This window comes from Magnolia sinica, chromosome 1 (genome assembly GCF_029962835.1).
Source record: "Magnolia sinica isolate HGM2019 chromosome 1, MsV1, whole genome shotgun sequence".
NCBI lineage: Eukaryota > Viridiplantae > Streptophyta > Magnoliopsida > Magnoliales > Magnoliaceae > Magnolia > Magnolia sinica.
Window position 1 is genome coordinate 16,754,565 of NC_080573.1, and position 22,095 is coordinate 16,776,659.

At 41.8% G+C, this 22,095-nt stretch overlaps 1 protein-coding gene across 4 annotated transcripts in view; it reads left to right on the plus strand.

The window, feature by feature from the left end:
• LOC131241193 (nuclear-pore anchor-like) overlaps positions 1-22,095 on the plus strand; it is a 124,228-nt gene that overhangs the window by 23,137 nt on the left and 78,996 nt on the right. For all 4 annotated transcript variants that reach the window (XM_058239915.1, XM_058239931.1, XM_058239939.1 and 1 more), the window contains exons 7-11: positions 6,061-6,150; positions 6,248-6,325; positions 6,619-6,743; positions 20,833-20,953; positions 21,028-21,120. In XM_058239915.1, the coding sequence (XP_058095898.1) occupies positions 6,061-6,150; positions 6,248-6,325; positions 6,619-6,743; positions 20,833-20,953; positions 21,028-21,120 (507 nt within the window). The remainder of the gene's footprint in view (positions 1-6,060; positions 6,151-6,247; positions 6,326-6,618; positions 6,744-20,832; positions 20,954-21,027; positions 21,121-22,095) is intronic.

A 22,095-nucleotide genomic window follows, 5' to 3' on the forward strand; every position in this document is an offset into this window, starting at 1 on the left:
ATGGCTGGAAATGGGTAATGGTTACTTACTCCTGTAATTGTGTGGTGGCATCACTTACATTTGACTACAATGATGAGTTTGTTAGCATTTTGTCATTGTTTGTTTCACCCAGAAATCATTGTAAAAATGGTAGAGTTTTATAATGAAAAAAAATGTAATGTTTACAATTTCCTTTACCTGTTTCTTTTACATGTGTATTTGATTCTCGAGTTATGAGCCGTACTTCTTGTTTAAACAAATACCTTGAAATGATAATGGTGGCTCATTTAATTTGCATTACACAAGAAATTGGAAAACCAAACACCCTGTAAGTGATTTTAATGTAGTGAAAAATAAGTTGCAATGTAACTACGTAGTGTGTAGCGTCTAGTGTATGCAAATTATCATGTAGCATAGGCTAGATGCGACTTAAGCTATTTTCATGAGCTACGTAGTGTTGTGGCTAAGCTACAGTACATAGAGTAAGCTACACAATACATAGCATAGCTATTTAAAACATTGTAGCTAATTTGGGTTCACTACAAACCCTGTTCCACCATTCCGCTCTATTATAGTTGAACCATAGGTCATTGATTCTTTTCTTACTACCTCCTCCAGCATCGGTTTTGGGCTTCTCCTTGTGAACCCACTCACTCCTAATTGCCAAAGTTCTTAGTTGCTGTTGCACATGACCAAACCATGTTAAGTTTACTTCCACCTCGTCTTATTCCCCGTTGGTGCTACTCCTAAGTTCCCTCCAGTGCATTCATTTTTAATCCTATCCTTCCTCGTCTTGCTGCTTATCCATCTCAACATCCTCATTTTAGCTCTACCGAGCCTTTGAACATGTTGTTCCTTAATTGCCCAACATTCTTTCTCATAAAGCATGGCTTGTCTTATAGATATCCTATAGAATTTCTCCTCCAGTTTGATTGGTACGCGGCAAACACATATTACTCCAGATGTAAATCTCCACTTCTTCCACCATGGTTGAATTCTATGAGCAACATTTCTCTCAATCACTACTCTCATGTATTATCAATCCAAGATATTGAAAGTGGTCATTTTGTGGTGCCTGGCCAGCAATCTTAACCAAGTCCTCTTTTCCCCTCCTATTGTTACTAAAATTGCATTCCTTATACTCTGTTTTAGTTTGACTAGTTTTAAGACATTTTGTTTCTAAAGCATTGCTCCATAGTTCTAGCTTTGTGTTTACCCTTTCCTTCGCTGTCTTGTCAATTGAAACTATGTTAGTTGCAAATTACATACACCACGAGACCTTTTTTTGTAAATGCGCTGCCAACTTGTTCATAGCTGACGCAAAAAGATACAGGCTCAATATTGATCTCCAGTGCAAGCCAACCATAATTGGAAACTGACTTGTCTCGTCACAGTTGGTCCTCACATTTGTTAGCGCTCCCTCATACATATCCTTAATGATGTCATGACATCCTCTTGGGACTCTGTTCCTAACACCCATCAGATTAACTCTCTAGGGACCCTGTCACATTCTTTTTCCAAGTCAATAGAGACCACATAGAGATTCTCTTCTTCCAATATTTCTCCATCAACTAAGTAAGAAAATAGCCTTAAAAGGTTGACCTTCCTCAATTAAATCCAAATTGATTTTCTAATGTATTTGTCTCACATCTTAACCTTTTGCTCAATCATTGTTTCCAAAGTTTCATATATGATTGATAAGCTTAATCCCATGATAAATAGTGCAACTATTTTTATCTTTAAAAAAATGGTGCAACTATTTTTCCTTTATTCTTGCAAATAGGTACCACGATACTTATCCTCAATTTGTTTGACATTTTCTTCAATATTATACTCTTGTTGAACAACTTTGTCTGCCAAAATAAACTAGTATCTCCCATACACATTCCAAACCTTTTTCCATATACAATCTGGTTGTCGAGCCTCTCTTATTTCATCTTTCTCAAAGCTTAATCCTATGATTTTTATGGTCTCCATGGTCATTTGAGCTTATTATTCCTTATATGCCTATGCTCTCAGAGTGGTTGTCATTTAACAAGTTCTAAAAACAACTTCACCTTTCTTGATCTCATGATCCTTGACCAATACACTTTGGTCATTGCTCTTAATGCATCTAATTTGATCTAGGTCCCTACTCTTCCTCTCATTTTCGCAGGTTTAAAGACATCTTTCTCACATTCTCTTATCCCCAACCAATAATACAGGTTATCATATTGCCTTGAGTGTAAGCTCATTATCATATTGCCTTGAGTGTAAGCTCATTATCATATTGCCTTAAGTGTAGGTTCACTCAAAACTTTCACAGTTTTCCTTTTGGTGTTTCTATATTCTTCTAAAATTTTTCCATTTCTAGTTGCTCGCGAGGCCTTGAAACATGTTCTCTCATTAATGGCCTTTTGGACATCATGATTCCACCACCACCAAATTTTCTTATATGAGCGACTTTTCCCTTAGGTACTCCTAAAACCTCTTTTGAGGTTTTCCTATTGTATTTAATCATCTCATTCCACATAGCATTAACTTCCTCAACAACATTTCACTTCCGTTCTTCCATCAATTCATTACTAAATATCATTGCTTTCTTCCTTTTAAATTTCACCACCTTGTCTTTGCAGACCTATTAATTTCACTCCCTCTCTTCCCTCTCTATGCAAACATCCATAACCATTAACCCATGTCGTGTCTCTCTCTGGGTATGATCTTGTAGTCTTTACATATTGATTAGTCTCTCTTCCAAAGTAGAAAGAAGTCAATTTTGGCTCGTATGTGATCCACTTTTGAAGGTTGAAATGTTCTTATTTCTTTTTGAAGTATGTGTTTGCTAGGGATAGATAGTATGCCCTAGCAAAATCATGGATAACAGCACCCCATCTTATTTCTTCACACAAAACCATACCTTCCATGTATCCTCACATATCCTCTGCTATCTTTCCTACATGAGCATTTAAGTCTCCTTCTACAAATATCTGCTCTCTATTGGAATTCCTTGTGTTAGTCCATCCATATCCTAGAATTGTCTCGTAATTTTGTCCTCTAACCCTACCTGCGGCGCCTATATACCATGACATTGATCATCTTCCAAAACAAACTTTATTAATAAAAGGCTAAAAGCCTTAACATCGAGAACCTTATCCTTTAAATCTTTTTCCTATCCCATTTTTATTTTTGTCCTTTTCTATGTACCAAAGTTTATATCCATCAATTTCTCTACTTTTTGCCCCCTTTCACTTGGTCTATTGTATTTGTATGCGAGGTATGTTAAGTCCCTGCCGTTTCATCGTATCCACTAACTCAATACTCTTAGCTGTCAACATTTAGACATTCAATGTGGCAATGGTGAATCCTACTAGTTTCTTTACCCGTGTTTGTCCAAATGGCATGGGAACCCTTGCCACTTCTCATTGCAACCAAGTGTTGTGGTGTCATGTTACTTCCAGGGGATGCCCTTGCCAATCTTGCCTACTTCTTGCTGCATCAGGGATTTGGTGTAGCGCGTTGCTGACAACAATAGGGAATGCCAACCAACTGTTGCATGTTTCTCACTGCATTGGGTGCTGGTGTCGTGTGTAGCTTACAAGAAATTCCCTAGCATAAGTTCGATATATTGGATTTTTAGGATTCGTGAGAAAAGAAGTTGTGGTGGAAGTTTGATGCTGGCTGACTGCTTGACACAACCCTCTTTTATCCATGCTTGGGACTGGCTACAAGAGCGCAAAACCCGCCCTAGTGGATTTTGCTAATGTCTAATATGTAATCCACAAAAGTTTGTTTTTAGAAATTCCTTTAGGGAACTCAACATCGGATAATTATTTACTATGATGAGCGGCTGTAACATTCTAGAGAATCACCATTATATGCTGTACTATGGTTGGGCGATAATCCTTTTTGGGGTTATTGCTTATGCTAGCGACTTCTTGCTTTGTGTGAAGATTAAGGCTGTAAACAGGTCGGATATTACCATGTCTATATTGAAATCCGACTTGGATATTGGATACAAATACAGATTCTTATATTATTGAAAGAAGTTAGACATAAGTCAGATATGACTAATATCTAATTAAAAAACCAAAAGTTAGGTTACATACTTGATAAAATTACAAAAATCCTTGTAAGTAGAAAAAAAAACAATTTTTTTAGTTGAATGCCTAATAAATAGCAAAAAAAAATAAAAAATAAAAATCTAAACCACAATTACCTAATATCAAGCTACAGTCCTAAAGCATTCAAATAAATACTTACCGACTTTTAAAAAAAATCAAACTTAATCATCAACAACGACAACCATTTCAACCTCATCATCTATGTCAATGTCAATCAACACCATAGAATTTGAAGTACTATATATTGGTATTTAATATTTTAGTTAAAAATAATATTTGTTGGGTAAATTATGAAAATGCCCTCGGGTAATTGGGTAAGCGGATAGGGATATCGTAATATCCGTATAATCAGGTAATCTGGTTAAATTTTTTTGAACCGGATAAAAATCTCATATTCGTATATGATTTTCTCAAGTCTGATTTTTTTGACAACACAGGGCATCTTCGCCCCATTTTGAGGCGAGATTATTCCTTGCGGATGCACGCAATCACTTGCAACCACGTGTATAGTGAAGATGGAAAACAGATATCCATTGCTGGCCATAATGAAGATTTTATCAATCATTTGATCCTATGTTACCTAGATATAGGTACATTGTGATTATGTAAAGGATCTAGCACGATGATCCTCCAACATTTGAGACATTAGTATAAAAGGGATATGCTCTATCTATAGTGGGACACGGGATTTGTATGGTTTTGTACATAGGTACATATACATCACACATGTGATGGAAGTCCGCGCATGCACAAATGGTGCCAACTTAATAGGGAACTCCATATTAATGTGCTAATTCCTTTATATAAATGGTGTTGAACTATCTTCATAGTTTGTCCTATAAAAAGGTACAAGGGTTATCCTTAGCGTTGTCAATGGGCCGAGCTTGGGTTGGAGTATCAAGTTTGAGGGCTGGTCTTGGGCTTAAAATGCAAGCCCCTTTTTAAATGGCCTAGGCTTGGATCACGTATAATAGCCCTTCTGCCTGATTGGATTTTGGCTCGGCACATTAGGGTATAATGACATAAGATTTTTTTTTTTTTGAAAAATCCAAGCAATTGTGCCCCTCTCTCCACTTCAGAGAGGGCAACGAGGAGGAGAACTTAATTCAACGACGACTTCGATCCGGGGAGCTTGGCGGTTCTAGAGATATCCTTGATTGGCTCTAGCACAATCTTTGAGACAGTTGACGGCTTCTCCTTGTTAGCTATTGAAGCCGAAACCCTGATAGAGATTGGAGCAGAGAGATCTGCACCAGCCCTTTAGATACTCAAACCCCTGAAGCACCCACCTTAGCTTTTGATCCCAACCACTGGGAGGAAAAAGCTCTGGGTTTCTAGGTTTTGCTACGATCGCCGGGAAATGGCGGTACTCTGTGTGTGTGTGTGTGTGTGTGTGTGTGTGTGTGTGTGTGTGTGTGTCCCTCTTTCCCTCCATCTCTTCCTCTGAACAAACCCTCAAGTACCAAATCTCAGTTCCAACACTGACTACTTCCCAACAGGTAGATCAATCTCTCTCTCTCTCTCTCTCTCTCTCTCTCTACACACACACACACATCTTGTGATGGAAAGGGCTCAGGCCCAATGTAAACACTTTGGGCTGGTCTTGGGCCGGATTTTTTGGCCCGTGGGCCCAGGCTGAGTTCGGGTCTATATTAAATATTGCGGGCTGGGTTTGGATAGATGTTGGCTCGGCCCGTTGACACCCCTAGTTATCCTTGTCAATGTCATATCACATTGTGTTTAGTGACCTCAAAGTTTTGACTATCCATGCATGACTGGCCTCAAAAGTTGTCTTCAGGGTATATCTCTAGTGTCCAATTATGTTTTTTGTTATTCATTCATTATATTAGTTTTCATTCTGCAGTGAAGTTTCACCTGTGTTTGTGTAGCGTTTAATCCATCGTTATGTTATTATTACTATTCATAAGTATTGCAGTTGATTTTTATTCCAATTGATTGTCTTTCTCTTGACTTGTTGAAGGTTAATAAGCTTGTTGAACTGTACAAGGAGAGTGCTGAAGAATGGTCCAGAAAGGCAGGAGAACTTGAGGGTGTAATAAAAGCACTTGAAGTATGGATACTTCTCCAAGACTTTTGAATTAGCTTACTGCATTCTATGCCCAAAGTTCATTTTCAGTCTTCTATTCTGTTCTGTGATGCATACGCAGAAGCATTTGAGCCAAGTTGAAAATGATTACAAAGAGAAACTTGAGAAGGAAGCATCAACAAGGAAAGATTTTGAAAAGGTATAATATTTTATTGTTTCTGCTGATATGGATTGTGTGCTTTTTAGTCTTCACCCATCAAATAAGGCTTTCCACTGATGCTCTTTGTTCGATTCAATGTTTTAGCATTAAAATTTTGGTTGATATCTTGATGTTTTTTTATTTACCGTTTTATTCTATATGGCTTCATCTGTAAAGGCTGTTTAATGCTCTAGTGCAATTCATAATGTATTGCAACTGTTCAAAAAAAATGAAAAAAGAAGAAGTATTGTATGTATTCTTTATGTTGTTTCAATCCTCTTTGGTGGTTTTAGGTGGGTGCAGACTTGAAGGAGAAACTGGAGAAGTGTGAAATTGAGATCGAGAATGCTAGGAAGGCTAATGAATTAAGTCTTCTTCCAATATCCAGTTTGCAGAGTGATTCAAGTGCGGATGAAATGTATGTTACGATATGTTCTCTTCATAATTAACAGAAACTTCATTAAATAATGCAACTAGCAGAAATCGTGTTTTTATTTATTTTTTGGTTGATTGATTCAGTACAAAAACGGTACTATAAATGAGTATCCTCTTGGATCAAGGCATCTTCATGGGTGGACACACATCTACAGCTTGATGTGGTACAAAAACTGCACTAAGTGAGTATGCTCTCCAGTCAAGGCATCTTCGTGTGTGGACCCACCAAATCTACAGCTTGGATGTGGCACGTGTGATACAGAGGCAGGTGGAGGTGTAAAGCCTCTTATAAATATTAAACTGCCCCAGACAACATCTGCACAATACAAACTTACTCAACTACCCTTTCTTAAATGACTGACAATTGACAAGCTAAAACTCACCCTTACATGCGGCTGTGAACAGAAATAAAACCAAAATCTAAGATGAATAAATGTAACAAGGGAATCCCAGCAAAAGCCACCAATTAAGGTATTGATGCTGTTGTTTCATCATGCTGGAAACCATCTCCAAGCCATTGATCAGCCCAAGATGATGCAACTGTCCCTTTTTCTTGGCATTTTTTTCCGTCCATTAGAGAGCATCAATCCTCGGGTGGAGCCTTCAAGCCCATCCTTGATTGGAGAAAGGATGACCCTTCATCTGCAAGCCTGCTGAGTATGAAGAACTGAAGAAAATTCTAAATCATTGTCCCCACAATTTTGGAAGCTCCTCAATTTGCTTAATGTTTTCGTGATTTGTGGGTTCTGCATGATGTTACTCTTGGTACGTTCTCTTCTGTTTTGCCGTAGCTTTTCTTGTACAGATTTTGATTTCTTATTTGCTGAGCACCGTTCACATTCTGTTGTGTGGATGCCTTGAATTCTGCGCAGTCTGGGAGGTGAAGCAGGGCTTTGTTGGTCGGACCGAACTGGGTGTCGGTCCAACCTATAGAGTGAAGGATTTCTTAGGAGCAGAGCAGGACTCTGTTGGTCCGATTGAAGGTGATATTGGTTCGACCGATGGACGCAGACTCAGTTATGCAGTTTTGCGTAAGTTGGGGTATTTAATTCCTAATTCGATTAGGGCTTAGTACGGACGAGTGTTTTCTCTCATAAGGCAAGGGCTTTGCTGGGTGAGTGGGTTTTCTACACTTGTAAGCAATGTTGTCGAATCGCATATGCGATCATGTGCGATCGCATATGCCTATGCGCATATGTAAAAAAAAGAAACTAAGGAGAACTTTTCTAAGTTAATAGATAACTAATTTTACATATTTAAAATACATTTGAGAGAGAAAATCAAATAAACAATGAATTAAACATCAATCATCGACATTTAACAATATAGTTAACAAGAAGTAATAACAAAATCAACAAGCTATTTATTTATTATTGTAGAAAATCAACAAGCTATCTTCCTTGAAACTTGATAGTGCTTGAATCTTAATCTTCTAATTTCCAAGAGAGAGGGAATGTATGAGAGAGAGAGAGAGTAAGATCACTTGGGAAGTAGGAAATACAAGAGAGACTAAGACTACTTATAATTAAGAAATGTAACAGAAAAAGAGAGTAAGAGAGTTTTGGAGTGAGAGCAAATGGAGGAGATTTGGAAGCCTTTATGGGAAAAAATGTTGTTTTTTTTTTTTTTTTTTGCAAAAGAATAAAATAAAAATAAAAATTTAATGTGCCATGGCCAATATGCGATCGCATATTTTCGCATATGCCACATGTGATCGCATATGCCACATATGTGATCGCATATGTGCCATGATTGCATATGCGATTTGCATATGGATATGCGCATATGTGGTCGCACATGACAACACTACTTGTAAGGGCTTGGGAAGAGATTTTTCTCAAGGGCTAGGGTTTTGATTATAGTGGAGATCTTTGTTGTTTTGTGTTGCGGTTTTTTCCCACAAGGGTTTTTCTACGTTAAATCGTGTTTTTGTGATTGCTTGATTGGTTGTTTCTAGTTTTGATTGTTCTATCTTTGTTGAATGTGCTTCCGCAAAGCATAGGATTGGCCGTGGTATTAGATCCGAATTTCTAATGTGTAGGGTTGATTCGGGTTTCTTGTGGGCTTGGAATTACAACAAAGTGGTATCAGAGCGTAAGGTTAAGGACGTTCATGAATTCAATGAAGATGTTAGGGTTGAAGTTTGATATTCAAAAATTCGACGGGAAGAACAATTTCAAATTGTGGCAGCGAAAGGTTAAAGATATTTTAGTGTCACAAGGATTGAGCAAGGCGTTGTTGGAAACTAAACCGGAGAAGATGCCCGAAGACTAGGGCTGAAAGTCGGGCGGGTTGGGTAGGGTTGGTGCTCAACCCTAGCCCAACCCAAGATTCCTTTACCTCAGCCCTAACCCAACCCAACCCAACCCAACCTCGGGTTGGGAATCCTCAGCCCAAGCCCAACCCAAGCGGGCTTGGTTGGGTTGGCCGGGTTGGTCGGGTAGATATGTGCTAATATTTTCATTATTACATTAGTCTTTTATATTTTCAATACAAGTCTTATTTTTTTGTACCTATAATTTTATTGATTATATATGACGAACAAGCTAATATATAGGACAACTGCTCCTTTAAAATTTGTGTTGTGTATCAAGCAATCTATTTGGGAGAGAGAAATCCGGCGTAACTTGTTACCTTGAGTCACCGGAAATGACGTGGACCAATGAAACCTAACGGCATTGGAAATTCCTATGCCTTCAACACAAACGATCCACACTCAATTATAATTAATTTATAAGGAACTTATATATTGATCGGGTTCGGGTTGGGTCGGGCAACCCGAGACCTCAACCCGAGCCCAACCCAAGTTTTATCGGGTTAGTGTTTGTATGGCCCAAGCCCGAGACCAAACCCAATATATCCTACCCAAGCCCAACCCAATCTCGGGTCGGTCACGGGTCGGTCGGGTTGAACCCGCCCAACTTTCAGCCCCACCGAAGACGACTAGAGCAAACTCGGGGAGAAGGCTATGTGCGTCATTCGTCTATGTCTAGTAGATGAAGTTATGTACAATGTTCTGGACGAGGAATCAGCCCTGGATATGTGGAGGAACTAGAAGATCTATACATGGCGAAGTCCCTCACTAACAAGCTTGTGAAGAAACAACTTTACGGGCTACAAAAGAAGGAAGGATCCGATCTTCTGGAGCATATGAACTCATTTACGAAGATATGTAGCGAGTTGTTAAGTCTTAGTGAGATGATCAAGGATGAAGATAAATCGTTACTACTTCAAGTATCCCTTCCTACTTATATGATTGTCTCATTACTATACTATATGGGAAGAGTACTTTAAAGACAAAGGACATCATCACGGCTCTCGTGTCTAATGAGATGAGGAAGAAAACGAGCGATGGAGATTCTCAGGCAGAAGGGTTAGTTGCAAAAGGGGGTTAGGGACGTCAGAGATCCGTGGAGCGATCTCGGTCTCACATGAAGAAAAAGTCTAGATCGAAATCGAAGGCTAAGGACGGATGCTTCTACTATGACGTGAATGGGCACTTCAAGAGAGACTGCCAGAAACAGGAAGACCTAGAAAGCCAGAATAAGTAGAAAGCAAGAATGAGAAGAACATGGGTGAATCGGCTAGCATAGCGCAAGAGAGCTTAGAAGGAGACCTCTCGGTCTCCTCAGGTACAAGTCATCTTACAGATACATGGATACCCGATTCGGGATGTTTGTATTATATGTTCCTGAATAAGACTTGGTTTGATACCTACAAGTCATATGATAGTTGGAGTGTTTTGATGGGGAACGGCGTTGCATGCAAGGCCATCGAAATAGGAACCATCAAGGTAAGGATGTTCGATAGAGTCGTACGGACTCTAGGTGATGTCAGGCATGTCTCAGATTTGAAGAAGAACTTAATATCTTTGAGCGTTTTAGATACGAATGGGTGCACATTCACTCCAACCCCAGATTTGAAGAACAACTTGATATCTTTGGGCATTCTAGAAACGAATGGCTGCACATTTACCACGTCTGGCATTGTGATCAAAGTCACCAGAGGTGCAATGGTCTTAGTGAAGGGACATAAGATAGAGAATCTGTACAAGTTGGTTAGGGGAACGGTTATAAGTGACGCTGTTACCACCTCACATGCAGAATCCGACACAGTTGACACTAATATGTGGCATATGCGGTTAGGGCATATGAGTGAGAGGGGTATGATGGAACTCCATAAACGGAAACTGTTGAAGGGAGTTGAGGTTTGCAAGGTGGATTTTTGCAAGTGTTGCATCTATGGGAAGCGATGTAAAGTTCAAGATTGCTGCACATACTATTAGCGGGGTGCTCGATTACATACATTCCGATGTTTGGGGGCCAGTGACAGTATCGTCTAAGGGAGGATCACAATATTTCATGAGCTTCATAAATGTTTACTCAAGGAAGGGTTGGGTCTACTTCTTGAAGCAGGAGCTCGACGTTTTAGCCAATTTCGAGGAATTGAAGGTAGAAGTAGAGAAGCAAATTGGGAGACAGGTTAAGTGTCTCAGGTCAGATAACGGTATAGAGTATGGAGAGGCGGAATTCATAAAATTCTCTAAGGAACATGGCATCATAAGGTACTTCTCAACTCCAGGGACCCCACAATAGAATGAGGTGGCAAAGAGGATGAACAAAACTCTATTGGAAAGGGCGAGAAGTATGCGGTTGCATGCTGGGCTGCCTAAAAGGTTCCGGGCACAAGCGGTTAACATGGCATGCTTTATTGTGAATCGGTCACCATCTACAGCGCTGGACTTTAAAGTTTCAGAGGAAGTCTAGACAGGCAAGTATGTTGAATACTCAGGGTTGATGATCTTCGGGTGTTCAGCATACGTCCTCGTGCAAAGTGGACAAAAGACAAAGTTAGATCCCAAATCTAGAAAGTGCATCTTTATCGGGTATGAGAATGTTTTACAAGCTTTGGGGTACTGTTTCTTAAAAGGTGGTCATTAGCACAAATGTTATCTTCGATGAGGCATTTATGTTGAAGGCCAAAAAGGATGTTGCAAAGAAGTAAAAAACACATGGTGAGTCAGAGAGATTGTCGGTGTAGGTGGAGCTAGTTGAGCCGGTTACTAAAAGTGAAATTTAGCAAGAGCAAGAAACTGACCAAAACAATCAGTAGGATACCCAGGAGAAGATAGGAACAGGGAGAGACGAACCATTAGAACCTTGGTTTGATATGAGTTCGAGGATATGGTTTCTTTCGCATTGTTCACAGGGAGTGGAGATCCCTCCTCCTTTCAAGAGGCTAAGTCTAGAAAGGATGGCGACAAGTGGATGTCGGCCATGGTGGAGGAGATGAAATCTCTACACAGGAATTAAACATGAGAGTTGGTGGAACTTCCAAAAGGTCAGAGGGCTATAGGGTGCAACTGTGCAAGTGCGTGTTCAGAAAGAAGGAAGCATTAACAGAAAAATAGGGCGAAAAGTTCAAGGCAGGGCTTGTGGAAAAAGGGTACTTGCAGAGGGAAGGAGTAGATTATAATGAAGTTTTCTTTCCGGTTGTGAAACATACATCAATCAGGGTACTACTGGCTATAATAGCAGCATCCAATTTGGAATTGGAGCAGCTATATGTGAAGACAACATTCCTTCATGGGAACTTGAAGTTTTTTTTTTTTTTTGAAAGATGAAGAGATTTCATTAAGAGAAAGAGGAAACAAGAGGGGAGGCTGCTGAGAAAGCAGGCCTCAGATTACACGCCTAAAAAAAAGAAATCAGGGTCCGACAGATCCTTAACATTCAGAGCCCATTCAATGATAAGACGCTTAGCCAAAGACGCCACAGACCCAGCCAAATTGGAGAGATTTCTGAAGCATCTATTGTTTCTTTCCCCCCACACAGACCACCAAACTGCTAGAACCACCATTCTCCAGATAGTAGTTTTCGTCTTACCAAAATACGTCCCGTGCCACACTAGGAGGAAATGATTTGCCGCTCCCGGGAAGCACCAAAATATGTTAAAACTGTTCATAAACTCTGCCCAGATGGATTGGACGAACTGACAGTGGAGTAGAAGATGATCTACGGTCTCTTCCGATCGCATACAGCATAGACATATATTGGGAAGGATCATACCTTTCTTCTTAAGATTGGCTATGGTCAGAATTTTCTTTTTCCCTACCAGCCATCCAAACACCAGAATTTTTGGAGGGGCCTCATATTTCCAAATGAAAGAAAGATTGAAGTGCGGCTCAGATTCTTGCTTGCGTAGCTGATTGTAGAGAGAGCGGACTGAAAAGAGGGACGACTTTTCTGGTTTCCAATAAAATTCATCTTTTGAGGAAGTAGAAGGAGATGAAGAGTGGAGACATTCCAAAAGGCCTGTATAATCTGAAACCTCCCAGTCTTCAAGACTTCTTCTACAGTTCACATTCCAGACGAAATTCCCCCCAGAAACGTAGAGGAAATCAGCAACAAACCCATTTTTGGATGTCGCGATCCGATAGGAAAGGGGGAACCTGAATTTTAGTTGTTGATCTCCTATCCAGACATCGTCCAAAAAACGGATTTTTTCACCATTGCCGAGAAGGAAACCAATGTTTGGGATGACTTCCTTTTTCATTCTCATAATCTCTTGCCATATGTGAGTAACTTTGTTTGACGGTAACTTTTTCACCCACCAACCATCAGAACAGCTGCCATATTTACCCCTTATTATGGAACACCAAAGATTGCTTTCTTCAACCCCAAGCCTCCAAATCCACTTTCCAAGGAGAGCTTTGTTCATATCTTTGAGGTCTTTAACCCCTGCTCCACCTTGGGACAATTGGGTGCAGACCTCCGACCAGTTAAGAAGATGGAATTTCTTACCTATTTCCTTTCCTTGCCAAAGGAAATCACGTCTCAATTTGTCGATCGACTTTCTAACCGTAGCCGGGCATTTCAGAAGAGACATGTAATAAACGGGCAGGTTTGAGAGAGCGGCTTTAATTAACGTGAGACGACCACCTAGAGATAAATATCGGCTCTTCCATCTCGAGAGAATGGACTGAAATCTGCAAATGACTTTGTCCCAGGAAGAAATAGGAGGTTTTTCGATGCATAGCGGTAAGCCTACAAATGAAGACGGGAGCGAGTCTGCGGAGCAGCCAAGAGATAGAGCGAATCTATCCACCTCCTCACTTTCCATGTTAATCCCAAAAATTTTGGATTTAGCCATATTCACTTTGAGATTGGAAATAGTTTGAAAACAGCGGATGGTAGTGCCCAAGTTGGCCACCTTCTCATTCGACGCTTCAGAAAAAATGAGGGAATCATCCGCATATTGGATGTGCGTGATTGGGTGCAACAAGCCATTGATTTCGATTCCACCTAGAAGACCTTCCTCTTGCCCTTTCGAAAGCATTCTAGACAAAGCCTCTCCCGCCAAAAGAAATAAGAAAGGGGAGAGAGGATCGCCCTGCCTAAGGCCTCTATTGCTTTTGAAAAAGCCTTTAGGAGAGCCATTTAATAAGATAGAAAAATGGGCTGATCCTGTGCATTCTCTCATCCAGTCTCTCCATTTGTCCTCGAACCCCATGCGCTTTAACAAATACTGGAGGAAGACCCAGTCTACATGATCGTAGGCTTTTTCGATGTCTAACTTGCAAGCAATGTACTTCCGACCCGATCTAGCGCTAGAGTCCAGAATTTCATTGGCACTTAAAGCTGCGTCTACAATCTACCTTCCTGCAATGAAGGCACACTGATTTTCTGAAATAAGCTTCCCTATGACCTTCGTCAAGCGAGTAACCAAAACCATTGCCAAAATCTTGTAAGGGCCCCCCAACAAGCTAATGGGCCTGAAATCCTTGGGAGACGCAGCACCTGCCAACTTCAGGATCAACGCAATAAAAGTTGCCCCTAGGCTGGTAGAGATCTTGCCTTTGTTATGGAATTCTTTGAAGAACTCTAAGACGTCTGCTTTGATCACTTCCCAAAATTGAGCGAAGAACGCAATTGGAAAGCCGTTCGGGCCTGGGGCCTTATCAGCTCCAAGAGCATCTATAGCCCGCTTTATCTCCTCTTCCGTAAAAGGGCCTTCGAGGGAAGACGCTTCTTCTTCCAAGATAACATTGAAATGGATACCATCAAGCTTAGGTCTGCGCCACTGTTTTCCATTGAGAAGCAACCTGAAATACGATATCATAATGTCGGAAATGTCGTCTTTGTCCTCAATTCGAACCCCTTCCACCAAAATACTGTTGATTCTGTTATTTGATGGGTGCCAATTTGCCATCCTATGGAAGAAACGAGTATTGTTGTCGCCTTCCTTCAGCCAAGTCAGATGCGACTTTTGTTTCCAAGAGATTTCTTTTTGAATAATTCTATTGGCGATTTCCTAAATCAGATGCACCCTTGTGGCCTGCAAATCTGGAGAGAACCTACCTAATTCCATTTGCGCATCTAAGACTAACAGGTCAGTTAAGAGGTTAGAAGAATCGAGATCTCTGTTTTACATATCACTCTTATGCCACTCTTTTAGCTCTTTCTTCAACATCTTCAACTTGACAGATAATCTAAAGTCAGCAAAGCCTTGAACCTTGAAACCTTTCCACCAATCAGCTATCTTGGTGGCAAGCCCCTTGGTATTTAGCCACGAGAGATCGAAACGAAAAGGCTTTGGCCCCCAGTTTTGCTCCCCTACTTCCAGGGATATTGGATTGTGATCGGATGTGGTTCTGGGAAGCACTGTCTGAGAAATAGAAGGGAACTGATCTAACCACTTGGTTGAGACAAGAAACCTATCCCACCTGCACATTATTGGGGCCACTCTCCCATTGGACCAAGTGAATCTAGCACCAAGAAAGGGGAGGTTGACAAGCTCCTCTTCATCGATCCAATCAGAAAACTGCTTCACGGCTGGAGAAGACAATTTGCCATGCGATTTTTCTTGACTGTTCTTGACAACATTGAAGTCCCCGGCTATACAACATGCGCCCACAAATTTCTGCTTGGAGAGGGATAACTCTTCCCAGAAAGCTTTTCTGTCCCCGTCCTGACTCGGCCCATAAACAGAGGAAAAAAAGAAGCGAAGCCAGACTTAATATGCTGAAGGATTACCGAAACAGAGAAATTACCTGACCAGCTGTTGAGGAGCTGCCATATAGAATTCTTCCAGGCTATGAGAATACCTCCTGCACTGCCCATAGAATCTTTAGCCACCCAATTCACATCTGCGGCCTGCCAGAGAGAACGCATCAGTCTGTCGTTGAAGTTGGAGCACTTGGTTTCCTAAAAGTAGATAATATCTGGTTTATATTTGTCGCAGGTGTCCTTGATGATGCTTCTTTTCTGTTTGGACCCCACACCCCGAACGTTCCAAGAGATCAGCTTCATTTGGAAATGGAGCTTCCCTGAGTACCCTGGCAGGAAATCCTTTTCGAAGGAGTGATAGAATGTCCCTGCCCTATTAATAAGTTTTGCAATTCCCTGTTGCTGCGATTACTTTGCACTTTCCTGTTGTAGCTTGGCGTTGATCTTCGCATCTTGGGAGATTTCTGCTCTGCAAGGGGTCTTCCACTGGCTTCAACGCATTGGAATAACGCTATGAAGTCCTCCGGCCAATCCCCGAAGGATAGCCCTAGAGCTCTGCCCACATGTCCCATAGCGTCTTTTATCCATTTCTTGTTAGGAATCTTCTCAATAACGTCTTCACATCTAACACTTTTCAGTTGCTTGGAAGTGTCTTCCATGCAAGTCGATATCGCTCCCCCTCTGGTCTGGAGAGGTTTCGCCTCAATAACCTCGAGATCTGGATGCTCTTGGAACAGATCAAGGAGACCGTGATCGGACCAGCGATTTGCTGAGGACATGGGAGAGGATGGCACAGAGTCTTGCGATGGCGGATTTTCGGAATAGAAAGACCCTTGGTCAATTCGGCTCCCAGGATCATCTTCCTTGGATTGGAATGGGACTGTGGGGGGAATTGATCCAGGTGATGGTGTTCTTCATAATGAATTGGCTCTCCGTAAGGGGCTGGATGAAGAATGAGAGCATCGGTTGGAGTAGGCGGGGGGTGGATTCTATCTGTCGGCTGATTGGGTAAAAGGGGAAAGTTTAAATTAAGAAATGTTGGGTCTGGCTCCTTGGATCCGCATATCATCAGACCCGATGGATCTTTAAAACTACCTGATGGACCCGAAGGACCAGAGCCCGAGCGAATTGAAATAGCGGATACGGGTCCGCTATCTGAGTGGCACGTACGAGCCTCCAGGGATTCGCGATCCTTACTTGGCACGTCTGCCGAGAGCAGGTGTCCACGTGTCCTCATCGTGCCTTCACTCCCACCTGATGGATGGTGGATTTCTGAGATGTTTGCAGGCGGGGGCGCCGTTCGAGATGGAAATGTCGTGCCACCTGTCGCGCGATGAGCTCCTCTGGCAAGATGGACAGGCGTATGGGCTCCACGCGTCTGGCGGGGAGAGAAAGGACTGACCAATGCATTAATTCTTGTCTATAAAGGCGCTGCCATAGTTTTTGGTACTTTGTGGGAGTACATAAGAGGAGAACCTTCATGCTCCGCTCCGGGACGAAAGTCGGAGGCGGATGGAAGTTCCCTGGCACGCCATAAATCACCCCATCTCGGGGATTGGGAGAATTTCTCCTCCTGCTGGATTGGGAGAGGGATCTCCCTGTCTTCAACGATGACCTTGATTTGAGGGGGAGTAGTTTCACCTTTCTTCCTTCTGATCCTCATCCTTGCAACTCCCATTTCCTCCCCGAGCTTTGTTTTCTGGTCCAACTCTAACAGCCGCCCTAGCTCTTTCGCCACCAGAATGAAAAATTTGTCGTACCAGAGTTATAAAGGAATCCCCCAGATTAGAATCCACACTTCCTCGCACCCAAAGATGGAGAATTTGTCCCGGCTGAGGACGGATCGAACGGGTCCATCGTTGTGGAGAGCCCCTGCCATTCTGAGAATATCCGGATTCAATCCCGGCGTGAGCTTAACCCAAAGTTCATCATACCCTATTGGTTTGATGAAGAACTGAGCAGCTCGGATTCTGCAGACACTGTTCACCCATTCCTTGACCTGGGGTAGAGAAGCCCCTTCTCTCGTTAATATCACCACGGAATCCTGCAGCTCCTTCTTTGGTTGAATTATGCGCTCTGCACTAATCTTAATCTTGTAAGCTTCCTTAGGTTCGCTTAAATCCTTCATCCTTTCTCCTTTTTTGTCGAAATCTGTCTGCACCTTCGCAGATCCTCTCTCAATAGGGTACTTTGCCACAGCATCCCGGTATGGCGCCGCTGTATGTAGAGAGTTGTTTGTGTTGGGTATTGGTAGACGTACCAGTCTAGCTGATCTTTCTCCCTTTGTAACTTTCCTTTCCGGCCCAAATCTAGCACGTTGCACTAGCAGTTTGTCTCCTCCGAAACTCTGGCCATGTAACATCGAAACGGCTTGGGAGAGCTCCTCCTCCAAGCTCATCCTGATGAGTGCGAAACCCCTGTATTCTCCACTAGCTTTGTCTCTGGGCATTATCACGTCCATGACTGCGCCTGCACGCCCAAAAACCCTTTCGAGGTTTAAAGGAAACCAGCAATGGGGGTAGCCTTTGACGAAAAGAGTTGGAAGAGAGTCGTAATGGGAGCTTTGTTTCTCTCGATCCTGTTTCTTTCTTCCTACCTATATCCATTCGTCTGTCTTCTTCCCCTTCTGACTTTCCTTACTGTTTTCCCTGGTTCTGATCGAGGCTACGGTGATTGCCGTACTGTTTTCTGACACGTCTTCTTGAACGGGTTCTTCCATGGTCGTTGTCGTCATTGTCGTGGAGTCATCCTCTCTTCCACGGAGACCAAAAGCAAATTTGAACTACAGAAGGCACCTCACGAGGTATGCTACGCCTCGCAATTTGTTGTTGATAAAGCACCTAGTCGTATTTGAGTTCATCAGGAGTAACAAGTCTTTTGAGAGGGATGATGGACTTCTTTTCGACATCCTGAGATAATGCTTTCCTCATATCTGAAAATGGCAGAGAAGCAATGAGAAGAACATGAGAACAGTCCTAGCTGATGCTGGATCCTTGCACTACAACAAACACATAAAAGAGGCAGGCAAACTCATGGGAACTTGAAGTTATTTACATGAAGCAGCTAGAAGGATTCGAGGAGCTTGGTAAGGAAGATCACGTGTGTAGGCTGAAGAGGTCATTGTATGGGCTGAAGCAGTCTCTGAGGCAGTGGTACAATTGGTTCGATTCCTACATGGTGGCAATTGGCTATATCAGATGTGAGTACGATTGCTGTGTATATTACAGGGTACTAGAGGACGGGTCCTACATTCTAGTTATATGTTGGTGATATGTTGATTGCTGTAAAGGACAATAATGAGATACTCTTGCTTAAGTCTCTGTTAAGCAAGGAGTTTGATATAAAGGATCTGGGCACTACGAAGAAGATCTTAAGTATGGAGATGCACAGAGTCAGTCTGGGAAGCTGTGGCGGGCTTGGAAGGGATATGTGTAGAAGGTGCTAGAGTGGTTCCACATGGAAGGTACTAAGCTAGTTAGCACACCTTTAGCAGGTCACTTTACGTTGTTAGCCAAGTCATGTCTAAGCACAAAAGAGGAGATTTTAGAAATGTCACGGGTGCCGTACGTGAGTGCAGTGGGGAGTCTCATGTATACGATGGTTTGTACGAGGTCAGATATCTCACAGGCAGTTAGTGTGGTCAACAAATATATAGCGAATCCGGGAAAGAGCATTGGAATGCAGTTAAGTGGATTCTTAGATTTCTCAGGGCACAGTCGATACTGGGATCAGGTTCGAGGGACATGGAGCTTCAGGTGGAGTTTTAGGCTACGTGGATTCAAATTATGCAGGGATCCGGACAACAGGAGGTCCACTACAGGATATGTTTTCACATTAGCAGGCGGACCGATATGTTGGAGATCTACGCTACAGTCTACGATAGCGTTGTCTACCACAGAGGCAGAAAAAATGGCTGCGACAGAGGTGTCAAATGAGGCATTATGGTTGAATGGTCTGATTGGAGAACTCGGGTTGAAGCAGGAGGTGATTCGGTTGTATCGTGATAGTCAGAACACTATCCATCTGGTGATGAATTAAGTGTATCATGCAAGAACCAAGCACATCGATGTGAGGTTTCACAAGATACGAGAACTCATTGCTTCGAGATAGTTTCTGTTTCAGAAGATTCACACGGATGAGAATGCCGCAGACATGTTGACGAAGCCGGTGACCACAGACAAGTTCAAGCACTGCTTGAGCTTGATCAATCTTACCAGCCATTGATGAGCTTGGGCATCCTTGCGTAGGGGTGCGGATGGAGCTGTGTTCTAGGTGGAGGATGCAAGGAGTGGTCTATGCTCAGGGCGGTGGCTAGAACGAGAGATCTTCAGGGTAACTTGGCAGAATAAAAATCAAGGTGGAGATTGTTGTGCAGATCCCTTGAATTCTGCGTAGTCTGGGAGGTGAAACAAGGCTCTATCGGTTGGACCGAATTGGGTGTTGGTCGAACCTATAGAGTGAAGGATTTCATAGGAGCTGAGCAAGACTCTATCGGTCCGAGTCGGTCCAACTGACGGTGCGGTTGGTCCGACGGACGGATGTGGACTTTGTTACGCGGTTTTGCGTAAGTTGGGGTATTTTAGTCCTAATTCAATTAGGGCTTAGTATGGACGAGTGTTTTCTCTCATAGGGCAAGGGTTTTGTAGTGTGAGTGGGTTTTCTACACTTTGTAAGGGCTTGGGAAGGGATTTTTCTCAAGGGTTAGGGTTTTTCCTAGGGATGTGCATTGTGGAGATCAGGTTGCTCTTGTAATCAGAGAAGGTGAGTGGTGTAACTCAAAATTTTTGATTATAGTAGAGATCTCTGTCGCTTTGTGCTGTGGTTTTTTCCCGCAAGGGTTTTTTCAGGTTAAATTGTGTTCTTGTGATTGGTTGATTGGTTGTTTCTAGTTTTGATTGTTCTATCTTTGTTGAACGTACTTCCGCAAAGCGAAGGATTAGCCATGGTATTAGATCCAAATTTCTAATATCTAGGGTTGATCATGGTTTGTTGTGGGATTGAAATTACAACACATTCATTTGCAGAAGTTCCTAATGTGAATAGGGTTTTTTTTTTTTTTCACAGATTGATTGGTGGAGCTGAAACTGCTGACAGAAATGAGGATGGTCTGATGCTTGTACCGAATATACCAGCAGGTGTTTCAGGAACTGCATTAGCAGCTTCCCTTCTGCGCAATGGTTGGAGTGTAAGTGCATATTTTCTTTCATTCATGAATTCCTTCTTTACTTTCTTTTTAATCATTTTGTCCTTTGATTTTAGCTTGCTAAAATGTATGGAAAATATCAAGAGGCTGTTGATGCACTGCGGCATGAGCAGCTGGAACGAAAGCATTCACAAGCCATTTTGGAACGGGTAATATAATCTGTAGTTATAGTCATGTTTTTGACTATCCCAACCAATTGTTTGGATGTTTATTAATCATTACTGATCCTTGTACTATTACATTGTTGCATTGTATCACTTATTTGAATGGACAACTATTTTAACTTGTCTTGTCCATGTCATTTATTCATTTTGAGCTTACTGCTTGCCAGTTAATTTGGCTGTCGTTTTTACGCATTTTAGTAGTATTTTTGTTTTGGATTTTTTTTTTTTGGTGATCTTTTAGCCATATGTCACCTTTGAATTTATGCGACATGATTTCTTTAAATTTAAGGCGTATTTTTGCACCTTGAACATTATCGTGTGTATTTTTTGAAATTAAAATTCTCCTAATTGAGTTACTTTGATAGAGAATTGATTGCTTAGTCCTCGTATGAATACTCCTGTAGATATGGTTAATGGGTAAACTTAAATACTTTTAGGATGGTCTTTTGCGAGATTGGGACTGATTTTCTGGTTTTGTCAGTTAGTAGTTATGCAATACATGTTGGGACTGATTTTCTGGTTTTATCATTAAGTAGTTATACAGTACATGTGACTATGTGAGTGGTGCTTGGGATGTTAATTCTTGAAGGGATGCAGAACCGGTAGATCCATAAAATGCAGTCATATGAGCAGGCATAAGCTAAAAGAGATTATAAATTGGAGATTGTAGGCACAAGAGTTTAAGGGGTCTCCAAATCCAATCTTATTTGAAATTGGGGGAGCGTTGTCAGGACTTCCAGAGCTAATCTTGGGGTTTCTGGGGTGGGTGGTGTGTTATGAGATGAGCATGGCATCATCGATTTTGTTTTCCGGCCCCTGTGGGAATTGGAAGCTCAACCTAGGTAGAGTTGCTGGCCATTAAAATTGGGGTTGAGCTTTGTTTGTATCTTTTTGTCAGGTCGAGGGTTTCATGGTGGTTGAGGGTGACTCAAATGTAATGTGGTAGATTGGATGTTTGGA